General features: G+C 40.9%; 2 protein-coding genes across 2 annotated transcripts; both read right to left on the reverse strand.

Annotated features, from left to right (window-relative positions):
* Positions 1-2,383: 2,383 nt before the first annotated feature.
* On the reverse strand, positions 2,384-11,097 carry LOC115590271 (E3 ubiquitin-protein ligase TRIM39-like). Its single transcript, XM_030431575.1, has 10 exons — positions 10,994-11,097; positions 10,012-10,054; positions 9,541-9,576; positions 9,231-9,281; positions 8,890-8,928; positions 8,688-8,765; positions 8,173-8,274; positions 4,475-4,576; positions 4,148-4,356; positions 2,384-3,553 (listed from the first exon to the last, which is right to left on the reverse strand). The coding sequence occupies exons 2-10, from the start codon at positions 10,041-10,043 to the stop codon at positions 3,132-3,134; spliced, it is 1,071 nt and encodes a 356-aa protein (XP_030287435.1). The 5' UTR covers positions 10,044-10,054; positions 10,994-11,097; the 3' UTR covers positions 2,384-3,131.
* Positions 11,098-12,693: 1,596 nt separating this feature from the next.
* Positions 12,694-24,070, reverse strand: LOC115590254 (NACHT, LRR and PYD domains-containing protein 5-like). Its single transcript, XM_030431536.1, has 11 exons — positions 23,784-24,070; positions 23,495-23,638; positions 22,074-22,185; positions 21,851-21,931; positions 20,680-20,766; positions 20,070-20,125; positions 18,126-19,908; positions 17,254-17,427; positions 16,985-17,158; positions 16,748-16,794; positions 12,694-16,401 (listed from the first exon to the last, which is right to left on the reverse strand). Exons 3-11 carry the CDS (start codon positions 22,166-22,168, stop codon positions 15,866-15,868), a joined length of 3,033 nt encoding a protein of 1,010 aa, XP_030287396.1. The 5' UTR covers positions 22,169-22,185; positions 23,495-23,638; positions 23,784-24,070; the 3' UTR covers positions 12,694-15,865.
* Between the last annotated feature and the right edge of the window lie 708 nt (positions 24,071-24,778).

A 24,778-nucleotide genomic window follows, 5' to 3' on the forward strand; every position in this document is an offset into this window, starting at 1 on the left:
ACAGCCGCCATTTTGTGCGTTACACCTGTGCTGTAACGGCTGTAACTCAACAGGTAGAAGTGCAGCAGAACTAACTTTACCCAAACAGACAGCGCGGAGTCATAAAGGACAACTTACTGTCGACTCTCTTTGTTTCCTCCACTAAAGTACTCATGGTCGTCGTACCGAATGGACACGGTGAAAAACTCACTTCTGAAAACTTACTTTCGCTTTGGGTGTTTTCAGGTGGACAGGTGTGTTCGACATGCGCCAATTAAAAAACTCTTGCGCGCCTACATCAACTAGTACGGTAAAGCGTACGGAATGCGGCGAGGAAATTCATATGAATTCAAATACTGAGACACAAAGTGTTGTGAGGGGATTCACACCTGAGGGATCCGTTCAAACACGGACAGCTGTCAGCTGTACGTCAGTAAGTATCGAGCTGACATTAACACACATCTTGTGATCGAATCTCACTTCCCCACTCCATATGCAAACAAACACGACTATCGCTTCAACAAACGGATATAAAGTTGTTTTATTACACAAATAAGGAAAGATCGTGATGTATGACGTTTGCCGAATTTATGAGAAGTACAGAATTGCGTAGAATTTGTTGTAGTCAGCGTTTCACACAGTTGATAAAGTTTCTCTTAACGCCAGCAGTCTGTAAATTGAGGGATTTTTAAAGGGAGTCTGGGGACTTTATCTACTGGTGTCAGTACAGTTGTAGATGACGTTTGAAGGATGAATAAAAAGCCGTTTTAACAAGAAACCTTTGCCGAATTAATAACAAGACCCACACAAGTAAGAATATGTTGTAGATTGCGTTTTACAAAGTTGATAAAGTTCCTTTTAACGCCACAACTCACAAAAATGAGCAATAATAGACGTCAGTCTGGACTCTGTGAGTCTGTGATGAACACTTTCAGAACTCTTTTAAACACTGTAAAGACTAAATGATTAATCATGCTGATAATTAGCTGAGTGACTTCATACATACATACACATCTGTAATTGGTACATTGAACCTGGATGCACTAATATTTATTTAATGAGGAAATGTAGCTTGTGACAGATTTGTCTTTTTGGTGTGTGTGTATGGGTTTAAAATAAATACAAACAGAATTTTTTATGACAATGTTTTTATTTAAGTTTAAAGTAAGTAAATGTAAGACAATCAGTGGAACAAATAATCCTTTTAATATATGCAATCAGACATATGTCAATGAAATGAATCAGTAAACAGGTTAACTATATCAAGAGGTTACATGAAAACATATAAAGTTATACATGGTCACATTGTGCTATATAAGAAATGAGACTGACAACTTTTCTCATGAAATGCGCAACAGCACAACTTTAATCGCGCTGACTGCTGCAGAATGAAAAAGCGAGCCCTTAAAGAGTGTGTTTGGACTAGATGAATATGGGTTTTGAAAAAGATGCTGGCTACACTGTGAGTTGATGCAATCACCTGCACCTTCTTGTGCACTTCTGTTTGACAGTGTGCCTGCAGTGCATGGCCATCCTTGTTTGCATAGTTAATAGCTGTCACTACTTTCACTTTATAAGCCCTCCGCCCAATTCTAAACTCCAATAGGGTGCAATGTAAAGCTCTTATTTTGAAGGCAACTTCATTGTCATTCTGACAGAGAACGCAACGTGCTTACTGATCTTCCTGAACACATCTACTGGACGGAAATTGAAAATGAGTTGTAGGGATTTTAGAAAAGTTGTTTTTATGTAATTAAGGCTCCCTTCAGGCGCGCACATGTCTGCAGTTCATTCTCTGGTATACCTCCATGTCCCTCCATGAAAGATGAGTGATTTTCATGCCCGCTTAAAGGCAACGTACAAGAAAAGTTTATGTGTGCAAGTCAAAGTTATTTCATATGAAAGTTATATGAATGTTAAAACTGAACGTTTCGTTGTGTTGCAGCTTTACGTGTGTTTCAGGTCATAAAAACATTACATATTATTATATATATCATATAATATAAAACATATATCTGGAGTGTGAAGCCTCAACAAGTTATTGTCTCCTTCACATGACCAGATTAACATGTTGGTAAAAAAACAGCATCCACCTGATTAACTGCTGCTCAGGACGCTGCTACAAGTCCAGGAAGGTCAACCATAGGTGTGACTGGCAAAGGACAAAAAAGCAGGGAAACATACCGCTCCATTATGTCTCTCTTTACATTTAGTTTGTGCTGTTGTTGGCTTCAGCTAAGAAAGAGATAGTTCGGACCACATGTCCAAAATTCTTAGAACACAGTGTTTCCCCTAGGTATTTTTGTTGGTATCCTAGCAACACTAGGGGGGTCTGGGGGCATGCTCCCCCCCGGAAGAAAAGTAATCCTTTAAATGGTGACTACTGGTGAGACTTTTAAGAAGAAAAAAAATTCATTTTCAGAATTTCAGAATCTAAGAATCTTTTTACCATTATTTTCTTTATTATATATTTTTTATGGAAACAGAATCTGTTCCAGAAGTCAGTGGGCAACATGACATAGAAGCTATTGAGAAAAAAAAAATTTAAAAATCATAATGTCTGCATATTAATATTTATATAAAATAGAGGAAGCACTAAAGTACAATAAAAGAGCTGTGTCTCATTTCTCCAGTTTACTAATACAATCTGCTGCTGGTTTGAGTTGAGTCACATGACATGGAAGATATCGAAAAAACTGCAATTATTGTGAATTAATATACCTATGCCAAGTAATTTAATGACATTCCCTAAATCAGTCTCCAGTTATTCAGCACGAGGCTCTGTGAGGCGAGCTAACTGTCCTCCTGCTGCTGCTCACTCTAGCCCTTTTTAGATAGAAAAGGCGGCACATTTGCTCCAAGGTAAGGGCGGCAATGTGCCGGCCTGTCTTTCTAAAACAGAGGTGTAATATTCCTCCTTTTCCAAAAGCCGCCTCTGAGGTAGGAGTAAACACGCGACGTGAGGTGAAGCTCGAAGTTGGGCTGTGAACAGTGACAACGAATTCGTCTTCAAAATAAGAGCTTTACATTGCACCCCATTGGAGTTTAGAACTGGGTTCTTAGCGGGGGGCTTTTAATTTGAAAGTAGCGACCGTCATTAGCAAACTCGTCTCCTGACGATGTGAAAACATCAAACACAAGTTTCTTGTTGGTTAAACTTCGTCAAAACATATCCAGGAAAGAGGTGGATACAAACATTCTGGGTTTTCTTTGTTTGGAATCAAAACACCTTGATCATTGTTGGTGTATTTGCCCTTTTGCTCCAATGATTGGATTTCTAAAGCGAGTTTCCTTTTCTCAAGTTCAAACTTCTCCTTTTCTGCGTGTGACTTCTCCTTTTCTGCCTGTGACTTCTCCTTTTCTGCCTGTAACCACTCCTTTTCTGCCTGTGACTTCTCCTTTTCAGCCTGTAACCACTCCTTTTCTGCCTGTAACTTATCCGTCTCCATCTCCACTCTCTTGATCGTCTTCTCCAGCAGAACAGAACGGAGATCCTGATCTCTCTTCTCTCTTCCAGCAGGTCCAGATGAGTTTTGTGGAGCTGGTCGTGATGCTGAAGGCAGGTTGAGATTCTCTGCAAGAGAAGTGTCTTCATTAAAAAGTGAAATTTGTATAAATTTAAGTTCAAAACTTTCAGTTATTAACTCAAATGATCAACGGCTTGTGAAGAAATACCAGCTTTAAGATTGTCATACGATGTTGCAGGGATATTTATTGAAGTTAGCATGCTAACCAGCTAGCCTCTAGCCACTTCACACCTCAAGAGGTAATAAGAAACAACACCAACACTCTGTTCTGAGCTCCCAGCCTGGGTGGTCAATGTGTACCACCACTAGCTTCTTGGTTAACTGAGCTTACAAGCTCATAGCAGCAGCCGTTAGCAGACGTTAGCGGTCACTCTGGTGATATGGCGCCCCTATTTGTTTGGAGTGTGAATACAACAGGTGGCTTATTCTTACATATTACCTCTTTGTACTAAAACCAAACTAAAAAGAATAAGACAAACCTAATGGGCCCAAAGTCTTTTAAAACTGTTTTTCAACTGCCATTTAACAACAAAAGCAGATGAAGAATAAATTAATTTGCCATTCAATGCACCAAAAATAAAACTGACACCCAGAGTTTTAACTGTAGCTCAGGCTCTGTTGAATCAAGCATTCAAACTTACTCTTGTCGTCCTCAGAATCCGTCTGGTGTTCAGGTTCTCCTTTGAATCTCCTTCCACACGTCTTGCAGGAGTAGTCAGCTGTTGAACCGTACTGTTCCCAGAATGAGTGGGAGCACTGTTTGCAGGACCAGTGTCCACAGAGCAAACGGACTGGATCCCTCACAGCCTCCTCACACACTGAACAGCTGGAGATCTCCTCAGTCAGCTGACTGTGGGGTGACGACAAGACACACACTCAGGTCAAAATCTGACCTCAGCAAACAAACATTCATCTGCTGTCAGATTCAAGATACTTCACATGTTACAGAAAGCACTGAATTATATTACCTTTGTTTCTTCTTAAGATTAAAGTTGAGCGGCTCGAACATGGATGAAGCGCTCTTCATAGAGATATTGGAAGCTCTGGAGTCAGTTTCACGTAACGGTTCACTAGAAAGAGAAAGAAAGAGGGTTTTAAGTGTCTGTTAGCTTTGCATGTCTTATTTTTAGTCATGGATTTACTGTATACTAGGGCTGCCCTATAAATCGAATTTTCATCGTCATCGCGATATGAACATGTGGGATAGACACATCACAAAAGACTGCCGGCCACGCGATGAATAAGAAAAAATCATTTTGTTTGCATGCACCGTGAGCATGCCACCATTTAGCCTATCAGACGGAGCCCTGGACACAAGGGCCAATCAGATGAAGCCCCAGCTAGCCGTTAGCTAAACTGACAAAATTAATCGGCATCAGTTTGGTGGTGATTGCCAGGTTATGATGGCTGAGGGAGGAGAGAGAAGGGATGAAAATGTGGTCGACGAAGAGCTTGTGGTCAAGAGAAACAGCACTTCTGCTATATGGAATTCTTTCCAATTCAGGAGAGACAACGTTTTACAAACACAGGTACTTTGTAAAACATGCCGAGCAGTTGTTGCAACTTTGAGAGGAAATACAACTAACCTCCATCACCCCCTGCAATACAAGCATAAAAACCTACATGAACAATTCAAAACTAATGTTAGCCAAACCACAAAACCACAAACGTCTAACGTTAGAAGCAGCAAATCTAAAACCTTGCCATCATTGCAACAACAGTCAATTTCTAAGAGTTTTGCCAGTGTGACTCCTTATGATAAAATGTCCAAACGCCACAGAGAAATAACAGACGTCACAACTCGTTATTTGGCTAAGGACCTGATACCTGTTAACACAGTGACCCAAGATGGTTTTGTGAGTTTGGTAAAAACATTGGACCGAAGATACCAGATTCCATCATGGAATTATTTCAGCCAAGTCGCCATTCCAAAATTGTACGACGCATGCAGAGAGACAGTGGAATCAGATCTGGGTCAGGTAGAACACTACGCCTGTACCACAGATCTTTGGTCCAGTCGAACAACAGAGCCCTACATCAGCCTGACTGTACCCTTCTGGACCAAGACTTTGAACTAAAAATGCAGTGTCTACAGACAGTCTACTTCCCCGGAAGCATACCAGAGAAAACATTGCGTGTGGACTACGTGAGGCCTTGGCCAGCTGGCATTTGCTTGAAGAGCAGCTAGTTTGCATCACCACTGAAAACGGACAAACAGCTAACAGCTGACTCTGTGCTAACAGCTGACTCTGTGCTAACAGCTGACTCTGTGCTAACAGTTGACTCTGAGCTAACAGCTGACCCTGTGCTAACAGTTGACTCTGAGCTAACAGCTGACTCTGTGCTAACAGCTGACTCTGTGCTAACAGTTGACTCTGTGCTAACAGTTGACTCTGAGCTAACAGCTGACCCTGTGCTAACAGTTGACTCTGAGCTAACAGCTGACCCTGTGCTAACAGTTGACTCTGAGCTAACAGCTGACTCTGTGCTAACAGCTGACTCTGAGCTAACAGCTGACCCTGTGCTAACAGTTGACTCTGAGCTAACAGCTGACTCTGTGCTAACAGCTGACCCTGTGCTAACAGTTGACCCTGAGCTAACAGCTGACTCTGTGCTAACAGCTGACCCTGTGCTAACAGTTGACCCTGAGCTAACAGCTGACTCTGTGCTAACAGCTGACCCTGTGCTAACAGTTGACCCTGAGCTAACAGCTGACTCTGAGCTAACAGCTGACCCTGTGCTAACAGTTGACTCTGTGCTAACAGTTGACTCTGAGCTAACAGCTGACCCTGTGCTAACAGTTGACTCTGTGCTAACAGTTGACTCTGAGCTAACAGTTGACTCTGAGCTAACAGCTGACCCTGTGCTAACAGTTGACTCTGAGCTAACAGCTGACTCTGTGCTAACAGCTGACCCTGTGCTAACAGCTGACTCTGAGCTAACAGCTGACCCTGAGATAACAGCTGACTCTGTGCTAACAGCTGACCCTGTGCTAACAGCTGACCCTGTGCTAACAGCTAACAGCTGACTCTGAGCTAACAGCTGACCCTGAGATAACAGCTGACCCTGTGCTAACAGCTGACCCTGAGCTAACAGCTGACCCTGGTCTAACAGCTGACTCTGAGCTAACAGCTGACTCTGAGCTAACAGCTGACCCTGAGCTAACAGCTGACTCTGTGCTAACAGCTGACCCTGTGCTAACAGCTGACCCTGTGCTAACAGCTAACAGCTGACTCTGAGCTAACAGCTGACCCTGAGCTAACAGCTGACCCTGTGCTAACAGCTGACCCTGAGCTAACAGCTGACCCTGGTCTAACAGCTGACTCTGAGCTAACAGCTGACTCTGAGCTAACAGCTGACCCTGTGCTAACAGCTGACCCTGAGCTAACAGCTGACCCTGTGCTAACAGCTGACCCTGTGCTAACAGCTGACCCTGTGCTAACAGCTGACTCTGTGCTAACAGTTGACCCTGTGCTAACAGCTAACAGCTGACCCTGAGCTAACAACTGACCCTGAGCTAACAGCTGACCCTGAGCTAACAGCTAACAGCTGACCCTGAGCTAACAACTGACCCTGAGCTAACAGCTGACCCTGTGCTAACAGCTAACAGCTGACCCTGAGCTAACAACTGACCCTGAGCTAACAGCTGACCCTGAGCTAACAGCTGACCCTGTGCTAACAGCTAACAGCTGACCCTGTGCTAACAGCTAACAGCTGACCCTGAGCTAACAACTGACCCTGAGCTAACAGCTGACCCTGTGCTAACAGCTGACCCTGTGCTAACAGCTGACTCTGTGCTAACAGTTGACCCTGTGCTAACAGCTAACAGCTGACCCTGAGCTAACAACTGACCCTGAGCTAACAGCTGACCCTGTGCTAACAGCTGACCCTGAGCTAACAGCTGACCCTGTGCTAACAGCTGACTCTGTGCTAACAGTTGACCCTGAGCTAACAGCTGACCCTGAGCTAACAGTTGACCCTGAGCTAACAGCTGACCCTGAGCTAACAGCTGACTCTGAGCTAACAGCTGACCCTGAGCTAACAGCTGACTCTGTGCTAACAGCTGACCCTGTGCTAACAGCTGACCCTGTGCTAACAGCTAACAGCTGACTCTGAGCTAACAGCTGACCCTGAGCTAACAGCTGACCCTGTGCTAACAGCTGACCCTGTGCTAACAGCTGACCCTGAGCTAACAGCTGACTCTGTGTTAACAGCTGACTCTGAGCTAACAGCTGACTCTGAGCTAACAGCTGACCCTGAGCTAACAGCTGACCCTGTGCTAACAGCTGACCCTGAGCTAACAGCTGACTCTGTGCTAACAGCTGACCCTGAGCTAACAGCTGACCCTGAGCTAACAGCTGACCCTGAGCTAACAGCTGACCCTGTGCTAACAGCTGACTCTGTGCTAACAGCTGACTCTGTGCTAACAGCTGACCCTGAGCTAACAGCTGACTCTGTGCTAACAGCTGACCCCTTTTCACACACAGATTGTTACCCAGGTTAACCTCAGTCCGGGTCTTTACGACTCAAACTGCACTTCTACTCGTCCTGAGTTAACTGTTGTTCTGAGGCTCAGATGAGCTTTCTGAAATATTATGTTACTACTCTGATTACATTAGCCCTGGTGAGAGCTGACAGGAGAGTTCAGAGCACTGGATTAAATTACCTCTGTCCCCTCTGAAGATGAAAACAGGGCCGCTCAAACATCAATGATTCACTCTTCACTGAGGCAGTAGAAGCTCTGGAGTCAGTTTCATGTAACCATTCACTACAAGGAAGAAAAAGTGGGTCACAAGCAGCCGGCTTGATTTTCATTATTAAGTTATAGTAAACAAACAGCAGTGGATGTAAAACATCAGTTAGAAGCAAATAAAACACTTGTATGTAAGGGGGTTAATCAATAATAAGAATTTAAACTCTCCCAGGATTCACAACCTATTCACAATTGTCAAATTTCTTTTTCATGTTAATTATTGACAGAATGAAAAAGGTGAGCTTAAAGACTTATCTTGAGGTTTATCTACAACAAGGCAGTGATATGAAGTGTTCTCTTCACTTTAATCTAACCTGAGATGTAAATAATGTTTGAACTGCAGCCACTTTGATTCTCTGATGATCTTCAATATGCTTTTACATGCAGGATACAGAGTTTATTTTACAGAAGGCATTTAATCAAATTACCTTTGTGACCTCTGAAGTTGAGAGTCAGGTGAGTCACTCGTCACAGAGACAATGGGAGGTACGATACAGAGCGGTGCACTAAACAGGGAGAGAAAAGAGACTCAGCTGACACCAGTAGTTACTCCTGATCAGGAGTTCATGACCTCTGTGAGAGAGAGACTGAAGATATCGAGAGATATACAGAAAGCATTGACAGAATTACCTTTGTGTCTTTGGAGGATCAACACTGGGTGGTACACTACTGTAAAAAAGAAGATAAATGTTTAATGTGTGAGTTATTCAGCAGTCTGTGAGGTTCACATGAAGAACGGTGCATCACTAGTTCACTGAAACATTCAGTGTTGATGTAATTTCTGACTGTCAGTCTGTCAGAGAAGTGAAGCGTCTCTTTATTCAGGCTGAAACTCTGCAGGTCCACAGACAACATGAATGAACCTCAGTCACAAGTGGTTTCATCAGCATCTCTTTACAGATAACTCACCTCAGTACACTTCACATGTCAGAGGCTTTCTGTATGTTACTGAACACACTGAAGTCAATTACCTTGGTGGACTGTATTTGACCTCGAAGGCACCGTGCAAAGTGTCGTACTCTCTGAAAACAGAAAACTGTTTTTAATCATGTGAAACTTCTTCATCAACTAAGATCACATCTGTAACACTGATTCTAAAGAAGTTTGGACGCTGTGTGAAACTAATTAAACAGAAAGTAAATTAAATTATTGTTGGTGAACACAGTTTGTAAATGAGTGTTTTCCGTTTTTATTAATGTTTTACACAGTGTGATACTTTTTTAGAATCAGGTTGTAAAACCTTCCAATGTGAATGTAAAAGTAAACAAACTGCAGGATTACCTCAACACTGCCACACGACATGACTCCTGTATAGTTCTGTTGAGAGAAGATGATCCAGTCAGTGAGATGTAGAAACTACTCAACAACTCTACAGTGTGCAGACATGCAGCAGCTTTGTGAGGCTGAACAACAGTCAACACGTTCTCATCTGGTCGTCAAACACCAACGCAGCGCTGCCACGTCCTTCAGGGTCTCTTTGGACAAAATGATCGTTTGTCAAGAAGAAACGTTAAAGAAAGAATCATGAGGAGTTTACACCCTGAATATCCTTATTAGCTCTGTGCTAACAGCTGACCTTGACGCCTTTACAGACGTGACAGCATGTTGGTGTTTGACCCTCTGGAGACGAGACCGGCCTCAACAAGCTGCTTTATAAACTCAACATGAAGACTTTAGATTAATGTAGTATAAAGGCCTGATGTGCTGATACAAACTTTATACAGTCGGTTTTTCATCACAGCTGCTTCTTACCTGATCAGATTGCATCTCTTCTCCATCTCCATGGCAATTTTTCCTAAAATAGTAATAATTCTTTTAGAAAAGTATATGTAGTAAGAGCAAATGACACAATTAAACAATTATGACAAATTTCAGAATTGTATAGATAATTAAGGCTCATTTTAATTGTAGGCAGAGATTATTGAGGACAAGAGCACAACATTTAGATTATATTTATTTATCTCTTGTCCAAACTGAGTTACAAGAAATACATTCAACCCTGATGAGAGCTCAGAGCCAAACTCATAATTATTGGATCAAAGTTTAACTTGTGTTATAAAAATGTTCTGACAAAAAAAAAGTCACCATTATATCAACGTTCAAACTTTTTATTTCAGAATTTTGACTTCAGTAACAGTTTTTATATATTTCTGTAACTGGCTGAAATGTTCTGAGAGACTTAACTTCTGGTACAAAATGCGTCTGGAGGGGCACTCAGTAGTTTTGGAGAAGAAAATTTCAATATTTACAAAATTGATGAGGTAAAAATAATACATAAATTAAAATCAGAGGATACAAAATTAAATTAACTCTTTGTTTTCATGACTGAATAAACAAACTGACATTAAAGAACAACACAATGTATACTGTTTTACTGTGTTTACATGTGGCGGACCCTGCCACCTTCTATCTTCAGTGTTCTGGGACCTTATTTTCCTCTGAGAACAGCTTGTTTATTCACTTTATTCATTGATATTGTAAATATAATAATTCTGAGTTTAAACAATTCTTCAAAAACTACATAATGCTTCTTTAACTTAACGTGACACCAGAAGTAGTGCTGCTAACCCTGCCAGCTAAGGAAACTAGCTACGATGCTAATTTCCTGGTTAATACTGTTGTGGCTAGTTAGCAAACTCCAGCTAACTGTTAGCTAACGTAAAGAGTGAGCTGTAACAGAGAGCAGAGAAGATGAAGCCTGTCAGTTGTGGCTGTGTTTGTATTCTTACAGTACCATGTCCTGGTTCTGACCCTCCTGGACCCTCTGGGTTTAACCCTCCTGGTTCTGACCCTCCTGGACCCTCTGGGTTTAACCCTGCTGGTTCTGACCCTGCTGGTCTTCAGCTGGACAACACAGCCGCCATTTTACTTTGAGGACTCTCGGCTACTTTTGCTCGTTAGGCCTCAACAGCTTTAAAACAATAATAATCCAACTTTAAATGTAGATTTCTCTGTTACATATTAAAGTAGGACACTGGCTTCTTTTCCAAACGTTCATCTTTATCTAATCATCGAGCTGTTCGTCTTGTTGTGGACCGTTAGCAGCAGTTAGCAGCAGTTAGCAGCAGGTGCGGCCTACAGCTCAGGCTAACGGTCGATACACCTGTGCTGTAACGGCTGTAATTCAACAGGTAGAAGCGCAGCAGAACTAACTTCACCCAAACAGACAGCGCGGAGTCATAAAGGACAACTTACTGTCGACTTTCTTTGTTTCCTCCACTAAAGTACTCCTCGTCGTCGTCTCACACCGAGCGGACACGGTGGATGACGCGCCTCTAAAAACTTACTTTCACTTTAGGTGTTTACAGGCGGACGGGTCGGTAGTAGTGGCGCCATTTAAAATTCGCTTGCGCGCCTACATCACCTTGTACGGTAAAGCGTACAGACTCAAACAAAGTGTCGCCTGAGACACAAACTGTTGTGAGGGGATTCACACCTGAGGGATCCGTTCACACACGGACAGCTGTCAGCTGTACGTCAGTAAGTATCGAGCTGACATTAACACACATCTTGTGATCGAATCCCACTTTCCCGCTCCATATGCAAACAAACACGACTATCGCTTCAACGATAGACGGATATAAAGTTGTTTTATTACACAAATAAGGAAAGATCGTGATGTATAACGTTTGCCGAATTAATGAGAAATACACAACTGTTCGGAATTTGTTGTAGTCAGCGTTTCAGACGTTGACAAAGTTCCTCCTAACGTCAGAAATCACAAAATTGCGAGACTTTTAAAGGGAGTCTAGGGTAGTACTAGGGACTTAATCCACCGTCATCAGTGCAGTTGTAGATGACATTTGAAGGGTGAATACAGAAGCCGTTTTAACAAGAACCTTGGCCGAATTAATTAGAAAAAAACACACAAGTACGATTTTTTGTAGATTGCGTTTCTCAAAGTTGATAAAGTTTCTCCTAATGCCACAACTCACAAAATTGGACGATTTTCAAAGGGAGTCTGGGGACTTTCTCCACCTACGACAAATCAGGTGTAGGTGACATGCCGAATTCATTAGAAGGCCCAAGTGATTGAGGATTGTTGTGGACGGTGTTTAACAAAGTTTAGAAAGATTCTCCAAACGCCACAACTCACAAAATTGAGCGATTTTTAAGGGGAGTCTGGAGGCTTAGTACGCGGGCATAAACGGCCACTTTTAAGAGCTCAATCATTCTGTGATCATGTGGTGACATCTAGTGGGAGAAATAAACAGAACTATAGTACATGTGCACATCTAAAGTGAATGAACGGCATACATTTGACATTGAGAACATTTAGCAAGAAATGATTAAGCATTGTTAGAAAAAATGATTTTATCTTTGTATTTTAATCTTCTATCAGTAGTAAGACCATGTCACCATATATATGTTTAGGTGGTGTGTATGTTCAAATAACATAATAATAATGAAAAATAAATTATACAAAGAGCCTCGTTGCAACAACATGTTTTTATTGAAGGTAAGGAAAATAAAAGGTGAGTTATCTACCAGGACGGAACCTAGATCCTTTTTGTTAACATACACAAGGAAATAATTCTACTGTTGGGTTGTTTTGATGAATATTGGCATTTATCTGTATAAACTCTTCACATGTCACATGTGAGCCTAAATATTAGTAAACTGTATCTGAATACTTGACATTTATTTAAAATTTGAGACTTAACATGAAACTGGATTATTAATACTGTCTATAAAGTACAATCTCTGATAGTAAATACATGTAGGTCAACTTTTACTTATGGAACACATTTAAATGCACACAGTTCGAACATAATACAACATGTTAAAGCTGTTTACATCTGGTCAAATCATTGAAATGTGATGCTAGAATTCAAGCTTATTTTCAAAGTCTGGTACAGATCCAGATCTTCTGGAGGAATAAACACTCACCCATAAACACCTCAGATTCTGCTCTGGTCTGGAGCCATTTGGATTTGAACGTTGTTGGGAACACTTTGGAATAATGTAGGTACACAACTCATCAACATAATATAAAACATGTCTAGTAGTTCATTTAATGCAGAATTCCCACATTTTATATCTTTAAATCAACTAAGAGTCTACACTCATGCTAGCGTCCTGTGAGCTTGTTGCTTGCTCAGACACAGTAGTGCTTGAAGCTAAATGCTAATGCCACAATGCTAACATGCTCATGATGCTGATGTTTAACAACTAAAATCAATTAAGTATAATGTTCACTGTTCACCATCCTGGTTTAGTGTGTAAGCATGCTAACAGCTGCTAATTACAACATAACACAGAGTACAGTTGAGGCTGATTGGGATTCTGAAGGTATTTGGTCAAAAATCCAAATCATTAAACATTTATATTCATCTTCTGGGGATCACAAATGTTTGTACCAAATTTCATGGTAATCCAGCTCGTAATTGTTGAGATATTTCAGTCTGGACCAAAATGGTGGACCAATAAACATTAGCATCCCTGGATACATGATTCTAGCATGATCGAAAACACAAACAGTCTGCCACACAATCACAACAAAAACGTAAAACTGTAATTAGACACACATATATGCACACAACTTAAAGATAACACATATGCTGCTATAATCAAAACATAGACATGGATTACATACATTACATATATTACACAGAAACACAAGTGATGATATGAAACTCACATGTGAGAAGTAGAAATGTCACATGTAGCCGCCATTTCTGCCTCTGGTTTGGCTAGTTTACAGGTGCAAAGGTGCAGGTGAGTTTCTAGTGTAGAGAATGTTGAAAGAACAGAGGAGAAAAAGAGCAGCAGGAGTTTTTCAAACTTAAATTAACTCCTTTGTATTTTCCAGCATTACTGATGTAGAGTCTAAACTCACAGACGTATCATTCATATCTCTATCTTGTAAATAACACAGCTAAATATGCTGAAACATAAAAAAAAAATCAGAGTAGCAATGGTAAACAAAAATATAAAAAAAGGTACAGCCTCTTTCCTAACTGAAACAACAACTACTACCTATTTACAACCATCCAAAAGCATAAAACAGTAAAGCATTCATCTCTACACTATCATACAATACTTAAAATTAACTAAATAACTATGACTTATTTACAATGGTGTCACAGTTAAAAGTTAGTTGGTCCCTCAAACCTGTTCAGCTGGAAATTAAATTGTAAATAAAAGATTGTAAACCATAAACAAAACTGAACTATAACCAAAAAGTCAAAAGTCTATCTGCTAAATTTAAAGTTGTTGGTTGAATCCAGTGTATTTTAATGTTAGCTGTTAGCATTTAAAATATAGAAACAATCAGTTGTTTACAACATTAAATTGCTTAACATTACATTCGAGTTGTATGGGTCAAACCTGCACAGAGAAAAAAATTGTCACACCGATAAAACTTAAATGATTAAACATATAAAACTTGGTGAAACAACAACAGAAGAACTGTTCAGTTGTACAGATTTGGTCACACCTGTGTAATTTAAAGTTAGCTTTTCATTGAGGAAATACATCTGTGAGTTTCGACGTCTTTATGGAAATGATGGCTGAAAAATGGATATAAAACTCGAACAGCAGGTTTCTGTGGTTGCTGCTGGGGAGGGTGTAGGTTTGAATAAGACTGGTGAGGACACGTTTGAATCCCACACTAATGTGTTTGTGTTCATGTCGTCAGATTCACAAACACACAGGAGTTTTGCTGGCTAAGACTGATGTGAATATTTTAAAAGAAATACATTACAAGTCATATTACATCTATATCACAACAAGTATTTCAAAACCGTCAACAGTGCTGCTCTTGCACTGTTTCAAGAAAATAACCATCTGAACGTTATTAAATCTTAAAGTAGTCTTGAGAAAAAGCTTCAAACTGAGGACATAATCATTTATCTCTCACCCATTGGTTTGTGGACTACTGTTTTGAAGCCTCAAGTTTGTTTTTATTTTATATGGATGAGAAGGTGGAGCTGGGGAGATCAGCCACTGTGGAAGCGACTTCTCAATCACACCAGCCACAACCTGAAGCGAGCCTGGTGCCTGGTGCTCGCTAACGACTTCCTTTACACAGAACTACACCTGACTGCTAGCCTTTGGGAAGCAATCATTTAACCGTTATCTTCCTCATGATCCAACAAGAGCGTTGAGGGAGGTGCTGGTGGAAGCTTCTAAAGCTCTATAGCTCTCTACCACCCCACATCGCTCATATTAGCCACACCCACATCGATTTCACTCGTTTGTACGTCAAATTAGCCTACTGAAGCTAAAGAAACTCGTTAACTGCACTGTAACACAGGATCTTGGCATGTGGCGCAATTCAGCGACTGGCTGAGCAAGCTTTAGCTACTTGCGGTACTCTTTAGCTACTCAACTTTTCCAAACTCCCAGCTGGACTCACACAGCTTCAAAAAAACTACTGATACTCTTTCTCTTGTTGCCTCTCTCTGTCTTTCTTCGTCCATCTTTTTGCAGATACAAGCCTGTCAACTCTGCTTACACCTGCTACTAACAGGTTAATCGCTAAGTTTAGATTGCTAAAACTATTGCTAAGAACAATTCAGTAGTCCTCTGACAGCATGGGACATGTCCCGAACGTCCACATGCAAATCTACACCCTTGGTTGCTCGTGTTAGTGCAGTGAAAGTTATGTCAGCTGACAGAATAATGCAGAAGACTGAGGGAGAAGTTCAACAGCAGGATAAAGGGGCTCAGTGAACTTTGCTTTGAAGGTATGAAGGCGCGTCCGACTGTCGGAGGAAACTCTGTAGAAGGAAAGAGTCCCAGCCGGCCAGTCCAGATACACGCCCACTCGACTGGAGCGAGAGCAGATGGACTGAGGAGTATTGACAATCTCGTCATTGTGCCAAGCATAACAACCGTCATGAGAGCAAGTCAGACACCAAGACTTGTTGTTGTGTCCCAGCCTGCAATCATTCACATTTCCTTCTCTGCCGATGGTTCTGTACGTCAACCCAATGCTGAAGGGTTGCAACGCCTCAACCTCCAGGTAGCAGCGCCCATCTAGACCCTGTTCACACAGCACCAGTGGGTGGTGATCGAACCTGTCTTTGTGATCGGGATATGGCTGCTCTGCTTCCACCCAGGTCACCTTTCTGTTCCCTTCAAAGAGGAGGAGATTCTTGTGGGCTGTGTTGGCGTCCAACGTGAGCTCACAGGCGTCTGGGTGTAAGAAAACACTTCAGTTCAGGAGCATAAGATGGAGAATGGATGCGGCACAGATCTGGCACAAACTGGACTCTAGACAAACTGGACTTTTGATGCTGCACTTAGCTCCAAGCTAGAGGAGCTGTTAGCCCTGGCCTAAGAAAGCATAAAATAATCCCCGATTTTAGCCTCGGGCTTGTCCAGACTTTGTTGGTTTAACCACAGAAAATCAACAAAACACAGGGTTAAGAGGTATCAATTTGAAAGCAAATAAGAGTAGTAACACAACATTTTACAATGTTCAGGTTAATTTCAGATCAGTTGAACCTTTCTGAGATTACTATTTACAAATGATACCTACATTTCTTGAATCCTGGTGTCATCCGCTGAATTCCACCATGTTTAACACTGTTAAGAGAAATGAGGATTAAAGCTGTTGTATTCAAAAGTTGTGGCTTTGGTGTAAAATTCGACAATTTAGTTTCATGGTTGGCAGTTCACTCTCCATCTTACTATAGTGCATGTGTAGTGGTAGGACAGCAGCTTCATTCAGTAAAAAAAATTTTTTTTTAAATCCATCACTTCATATTGGAATTACTTGAGTTTGATGAGCTTGTGTTGTGGATCTTTGCTCAGGTCAGACAGAACTTTGACTCCGGAGTCTCCTGGGTTGTTGTAGCTCAGGTCCAGCTCTGTCAGGTGGGAGGGGTTGGACTTTAGAGCTGAGGCCAGATAAGCACAGCCTTCCTCTGTGATCAGGCAACCTGACAACCTGAGAAAACAAAGTGAGGTTTATTATCAGTAGTACAGAGGTGGAAGCTAAAGCAGGATAGTGGCACAGCTCAGACTGAAGCTGCAAATACATACCTCAGTATCTTCAGTCTGCAGTGTTGACTCGACAGTCCTTCACAGAGCAGCTTTACTCCTGAATCCTTCAGGTCATTGTTGCTCAGATCCAGATCTCTTAAAGGCAAGTATGGGAACTTGAGACCAAAGGCAAGATGTTCAACCCACTCTTCTGTCACTTTGCAGTCTGCAAGTCTAAGGATAGAGAATAGGCTTACTATGAAAAATAAAGATATACGTAAAATATGTACCAAGGGTGTACTTTCCAGACAGGGAGGACACCGAACAACCATGACTTTAAACCACTAACAGTCGAGGACGAATTTCTGCACAGCGAATGATTTGCCAATGCCTGCGACGCCCTTTGTCAGGACTGTTCTGTGGAGTGTCACCTGGCCAGATGGGTTTGACGATGTCATTTCACAATACCAAGGGTGTACTTTCCATTTAGGACAGGGAGGACACCAAACAGCCATGACTTTAAACCACTAATACCCCTTTTTGTCTAAAGAAAACCAAGTGCTGGTTCTGGGCTGGTAGTAGCGCTGGTTCAGAGTTAGTTCAACCTGTAAATTGTTTTGCTTTTCTACGGGCATGAGAGCCACCATAGAGACACATTATTTAGTCAATGTATATGTATCCATTGTCCCAGCACTGAACAAGCAGGAACAACTGTCTACATTGGCATCGAAACATGACTGGTCCATGGACCGCTGTTGCTTCCATTAGTGGAAACAGTCCTAAATCTTCCATAGTTCCATAGTAGGCACTACAATCAAATGTTCTGCTTGTGACTTTACACAAATCAACAACCCAAACACCACTACAGACCCCCAATTAACAGAAATACTGCAACATGTCTATTTTATGTATTACAGGGAAAGAAAACGTACATGGCCTTCCTGCTGATCCTCACAGCTGGTATCAGCCTCCGTCTGCCTTCCTCTGATGTGTTGAAACTCTTCAAGTCCAACTCATCCAGATCATTCTTGGAAACTTGGAGCATGTAGGCCAGTGCAGAACAGTGCAGGGGAGTCAGCTCTGTTTTGGAACGATCTGGCAACTTGAGATATTCCTGAATCTCATCTTTGACTTTGTGATCTCTCATCTCAACCATGGTCTGGAAGAGGTTGATACTGCTTTGTGGTGGGAGGGCTTTCCTTCGGATGGCTTTGAGATAAGTCAAAACTTTCTTATCCGTGTCTTGGCTTGGTTCTGGCGTCGTCAACAGACCTTGAACAACTCTGCGGTTGGACTCGACCAAAAGGCCGAGGAGGAAGCGCAAGAAGAAGTCCAGGTGGCCATTCTTCTTCTCCAGGACTTTATCGACTGTCATCTTCAGAAGATCAAGGAAAGTATGTTCTTCGTCCTTCAGATCAAGGAAGTCACCAAGATCTTTTGCATTTTTGTTGGTGAAACAGTCATAGACAAAAAGAGCTGCAAAGAACTCCTGTACAGTAAGGTGTACAAAGAAGAAGACCTTCTTCTGAGAAACCACATGTTCTTCCCTCAGAGCTGCATTGCAAAATCCAGAGTAGATGGTTGCCTCTGCTTTGTCAATCCCAGAGTCTTCCAGGTCTTCTTCATAGAAAATGAGGTTGTTCTTCTGCAGCTGGACAAATGCAAGTTTTCCAAGTTTAAGAAGGAATTCTCTGTGTTTCTTCAGAAGTCTTTCCTTGTTCGTATCAGTTATCTTGTCATATTTTCTGCTTCTGCGTTTGGTCTGGGCAAACAGGAAATGTGCCATCATCTCTGTTAGAGTTTGAGGGATTTCAGCTTTCTCGTCTCCCCCAAATATCTCTTCAAACAATACTGCAGAAATCCAGCAGAAGATCGGGATCTGACACATGATGTCGAGACTCTGTGAAAACCGAATGTGTGAAACAATCCTGTCAGCAAGGCCCAAGTCAGAACTAAATCGTCTCTTGAAGTACTCTTCTTTCTGTCGGTCACTAAACCCTCTTATCTCGGTCACCATGTCAACAAACTCTGCAGGAATCTGACTGGCTGCTGCTGGACGGGAAGTTATCCAGACTTTTGCATTTGGAAGAAGGTTACCCTTGATGAGGTTTGTAAGAAGATTGCCCACAGAGGTCACTTCACTGACTGATGTTACCATCTTGTTTGCAAAGTCCAGTTGAAGTCGGCTTTCATCAAGCCCGTCCAGGATCACCATGACTCTGGCCCTGGTGTAATCCTCTGAATTTATCAAACTTCTGAGTGCAGGGTGAAGTTCAGTCAGGAGCTCATGCAAGCTTTTGTCATCTCTACTCAAATTCACCTCTCGAAAAGCAAGACAGAAAATGAAATCAACGTCCTGGTTTTCTCGGTCTTCGGCCCAGTCGAGGACGAATTTCTGCACAGCGAATGATTTACCGATGCCTGCGACGCCCTTTGTCAGGACGGTCCTGTGGGGTGTCTCTTGGCCAGACAAAGGTTTGAAGATGTCACTGAGGTTGACTGATTGTTTAGAAAGTTTTCTTTCCAATTTATGTTTGATGTTTCTGAACGCATGTTCGTCATGTGGCCCTTCACTCTCTCCAGTGGTGATGATGAGTTTGGTGTAGATTTTGTTCAGGGAGCTCCCTTGGTCGCCATTACCTTCAGAAATCAACGTATATTTCTTTTGCATTGCATCTTTCAGACTCTTCTTTGCTTCTAAAAGGTGGCTGTGTCCTGTCACAATCAAAAGCACACTTGGTGTTAAATCTTTTCAGCTAGGTCATGAAAAGAGCACAAGCAAAAGATATCAGCAATATTTGTGTACCTATTCTTAAAGTAACTATACAATCAAATTTATTTTAATGTCACAAGGCCACACAAAAGTTTAAACTCACCGATGTCTTCCTCAGTACGTTGTACTGAACAGCTGGAGGAATCTCCTGTCGGTTGGCTGTAAGATGATCAACAAGCGACACATTAGTCCTGCCAGATGTGTTACGATGACACCATATTCTCTGAGTCAGGTGTGGACATCGTCCAGTTCAACAAGACTATCAGCTTCACAGCGTCTCACCTGGTCTGAGGGTATGTTTAAGTTTACTTTTATTATTGTTGGAATTGACATTTAAAATTGCAGATCACACCAAGATGCATCACTAAAAACCTGTCGCACGCAAAACCATTGTTTTTCTATGGTACAGAACACCTGGTAAGCACTGCTCTCTTGTGCCACAAAACTTGTTTTTCAAGTCGATTGTAGAAGTTCAAATACTCTGAGCTTTTTTTAAGGGAAACCCTGTTGATTTGCCCAAAACTCTCTTTTCTAAGTTGTTTATGAAGCAGCTTCGCCTGCAGACTGTCAGACTGCATGATGGCACTAAAAAGGCATTACTTCATTCCCGCTGACATCCTGTTAGTTACAGTCATGTTAAATCACAAATTGTGTCTTTTTGCCAAAAATACTACCTGCTTTAATTGTTAATTTCACAGAATAAATTTAATTACCTTTGTGTTTTCTGAAGTTGAAAATTGACAGGTTCATACATGGATGAATCACTCTTCATAGAGACGACACTGGGAGCTGTGGACTCGCTGTGGAGACACATTTTTTCTTTTATCAAGCAAACAAAACAACAAGTGTGCTTAACTCAAGTCTTTAGAGTATAATAACATTGTAAGCTGATCACACTGTGACGCGTCACTAGAAACATGTTGTAAGCAAAACCATTCATTTCCAGTGGTACTGTAGAAAACTCCCTGTACCCAGAATTTCTCAACATACCAAGCTCGATCATGTGATGTTATTTGTGAGCACATATGCATTAACCTTTTTGTACCTCTGAAACAGAGAGCCACAAGTTAAATTTCTCTTTTGACAGACTTGTGTGCATCTGTGTCAATGTGACTGCACTAATATACAGTAGTGGAGCAACATTTATTGCTTGTGTTGGAGCTCCACCATGTGGAATATTTATGTACTGCAGCTAATATTCAGTCTTCACTGTTGATTTAAGCTTTTCTGTCTTAGACCATGTAAACACTTTCTTTTAAATTTGTGTTTTTATGGATAATTGTACATTTGGCCACTATTCTGTTTAGTTTCATCTGAACCACACCTTTAAAGCCCTGATACTCTCAAGCCAACATACCTGCACGTTCCTAATATTCTATGGCTGCTGTTTCATCCTTGTGGTGGTTAATAAAGGACGCTGTGGACCTCAATCTCTGGGTAACCATGTATTCCTTCTGATCGAGGAAGATCAACTAGCTAGAAGATGCACCATGTTCTTTACAGGTGCGCCTTCCACGTGCTGCTCTCTTGCGCTGCATTTTGCATTGTACTAGCAGTTTTAGGAAGTTTAAATATTTTTAGCACAAGGTGGCGTTGCTCCGCTTTTTCCATTTAACTACATTTGAGTGGCTATGTGTGCGTGCAGCCTCGCTCAACAGACTCATTGTGCTGTTCTGCTCAAAGCACGCTTCTCTACACTGGTGTTAAAGCAAAGTGTTCGGTATGTTCGGGGTCCAAGTCTGTCAAAGGGCATCACCTTATGGTCTCTGACATTCTGGAGGTCACAGACAGGTTAAACCACAAATGATGCTGTGGTGGATCTTAGTTGCTCTCTGCAACCTTAAAATGGTTTAATTGTTTGTTTCATAGAACACATTTAATTACCTTTGTGTCTTCTGAAGTTGAAAATTGACAGGTTCATACATGGATGAATCACTCTTCATACCGGCAGCTGTGGGCCGTTCACTAAAAGAGGAAAAAACATATTTTTGCAGATTAAGTAAAGTTCTATAACATGTGAACGTTTTTATTAATAATACACAACATTAAATGACCTTTATACATTCCTCAGGACATCACAGCTGCCTATTGATGAGGCTAACATTACCTCACAGAAGGTTCACTGCCGGAGCTGATTGGCTGCTCAGACATCAAAGAGGACGACGTAGAGTCGGCTCGCTTTCTCTTCTTCCTCTCGGCCATTTTTACTGCTGAAACAACTATCAGAAGATTATTATCAACAATGTGTCACAACTACATGACACTTGTCAGTCAGGTGTTGTTGGGAGGTGTTTCTGACCTCCCAGCAGCTGTTTGAATTCACTATTTTTACTGATTTCATCATTTAAATCAAAATTAAATTAAGAATCAAACATATTGAAGGTTAACATGTCACATTTTATAAATCCAGTTAACAGTAACTGATAAAAACTAATATAAGCTACGTTTTTGGAAAAGGTGGAGAAACTCACCAGACTCCCTTTTAGAAAGATCAATTTAGAGACTTGCTGTGTTAGAAGACAATAAATGAACTTTGTGAAACATTGTCTACAACAAATTCTTAATAATTTGGGCCTTCTTGTTAATTTGGCGTTAAATACAAAGAATTCAGATGTTTCCTTCCTCGTAAGAAGTGTCAGATTCTGGTATTTAAAGTGCATCTTACCTCCAAGCAGCTGATTAACTCACTGTCACCTGATTACATAATTTACAAATGTATTAAAGAAGCTATCACAATTAAGGTTAACATGTCAAATTTAAAAAGTCCAGTAAACAGTTGCTAATTAAGCTGCTTCTTTGGAGAAAGTGGAGAAAGTCTCCAGACTCCCTTTAAAAAACCGCCAATTTTTCGGATCTGTTGCGTTAGAATAAACTGTCTGAACTTTATGAAGCTCTCTCTAGAACATATTATTATCTAATAGAGCTTTATTGTTAAATCGTTATAAATACAAAACATTCACATGTTTCTTTCCTTGTTAAAAGTGTCAGTTTTTCGCTCGGTAGAGCGTCATACCACCAAGCAGCAACTCACTATGTCTACTGATTTCATCATTTACACCAATTGTAATGTAAAATATAACACACTGACAGTAAACATGTCAACTTATAAAAATCCAAGTAAAGTAACTTATAGAGGCTGCTTCTTTGGAGAAAGTGGAGAAGTGGGAGTTACCAGACTTCCTTAAATAAAAAAAAAAGAAGCTACATTTCTACATTTGTTGCGTAATACCAAACAGACTCGTATCTATTTGGGCCTTCTTGTTTATTCGGCTGATGTTATACATGAAGTGATTCTTGTACGTTTGTCTCATTGCTGTTTGTTTACGAACTCAGATCATTTCTCGACCCCTGGTTTGTTTATCTACGATGCCTGATGTTTGCTCGTCACTCTGTCCTCCGTGTTATTACTTCTCTCAGCTGATCGTGTTTTTGTTTATCTGCTGCGCACTTTAAAGATGTCGTCGACCATGAAACAACACACCCGGACATCACACAAGGAGACACACGGAACCATTAACAGGTACTCACGTTTGCACTGCGACACTTTTGTCTGCTTGCTGCCTTTTTATCCAAAAATGTTCCAGGTGACCCACACTGTTTGTGTCGTAGTAATAAACTGCTGGGAAGTCCCGACACCTTTCTTAGTTTCGTTTTCGTCACTTCCTCCTCCTCCTCCACCAAAATAAACAAACAGACCCACATAGTGAGGAGGATCCGCAGCCTATGAGGAGTCACTTCTGTTTTATTTTGATAATATTAATCTAACTGATAAAGTTCTGCTTTAAAGAAACTCTTCAGGTGAGCTGATGTGTCCTACCTGTGATCCTGCTGTCAGCCTCTGCAGCCTTGGACCACATAATGAAGTCACGTCACCAGACTTCATGACGAGACACGTAGAAACGTTTTTTAAAAGCTATGACACATTCTAAACTATTGGTGCCTTCTTGTAAAATCGGCATTAAATACAAAACATTCAGATGTTTCCTTCATCCTGTCTGCTTCAGTTTGTGAAGTGTTTCTTCTCCCAGCAGCTGTTTTTACTCACTGTTTCAACTGCTGTGTTTTATAATGGATCAGTACCGACATCTAGTGGACCAGACTGAGAACTACAACAACAACATCAGGTGCAGGGAGTCTAAAAAGCAGATAAGTCATCAATTATCAATTTATTCAAAGAACTGTGGATTAAAATCAAGTCACTGAATTCATTCTAAACCACTATTCTGTTTTTAATGCGCCTCAGTAGTTCTTGCCTCGCTCGGTTTGTTTATTGTGTCTATTTTACTTGATCGGTTGCATTTCTGTGTCATTGATCTGTATTTTAAATAGTTTTAAATGTCTTTCTAAAGCAAAATAATACTTGTTATGAATTATAAATAAAGTTTTTTTTAATACTTGTTTCATTCTTAAAGAACATTTTTAACTTCACTGGGTACTTTTAATACTTAACTTTAAAATTAAATGTTCCTGATTACACTTTTTAGAGCACTTTTCACTTGTTTTTGAAGAATTCATAATAAATACTAATAAATAACTTTGTTTGTGTTTTTTTCACAGACATTTTACCGTCTTGAGTCCTTCACATTTAATGATTTAAGTGCTTTATTCTTCTACTGAAGTTCTTTATGAAATTCTTTTTGATTTGAGGTTAATTTATCATGATAACGTATATATATTGTCTTTGATTTGCTTCATTTGGAGTATGATAGCATTCTATTTAGGTAGTAATTTTTTTAGTTAAATTATTCCCTTGTTTAGTTTCGTCTGCCTCAATAAAATAGATTTTGAATAGATTTCTCAATAAATAAATAA

The sequence above is a fragment of the Sparus aurata genome, chromosome 10, assembly GCF_900880675.1.
Source record: "Sparus aurata chromosome 10, fSpaAur1.1, whole genome shotgun sequence".
In the NCBI taxonomy this organism is placed as follows: Eukaryota; Metazoa; Chordata; class Actinopteri; order Spariformes; family Sparidae; genus Sparus; species Sparus aurata.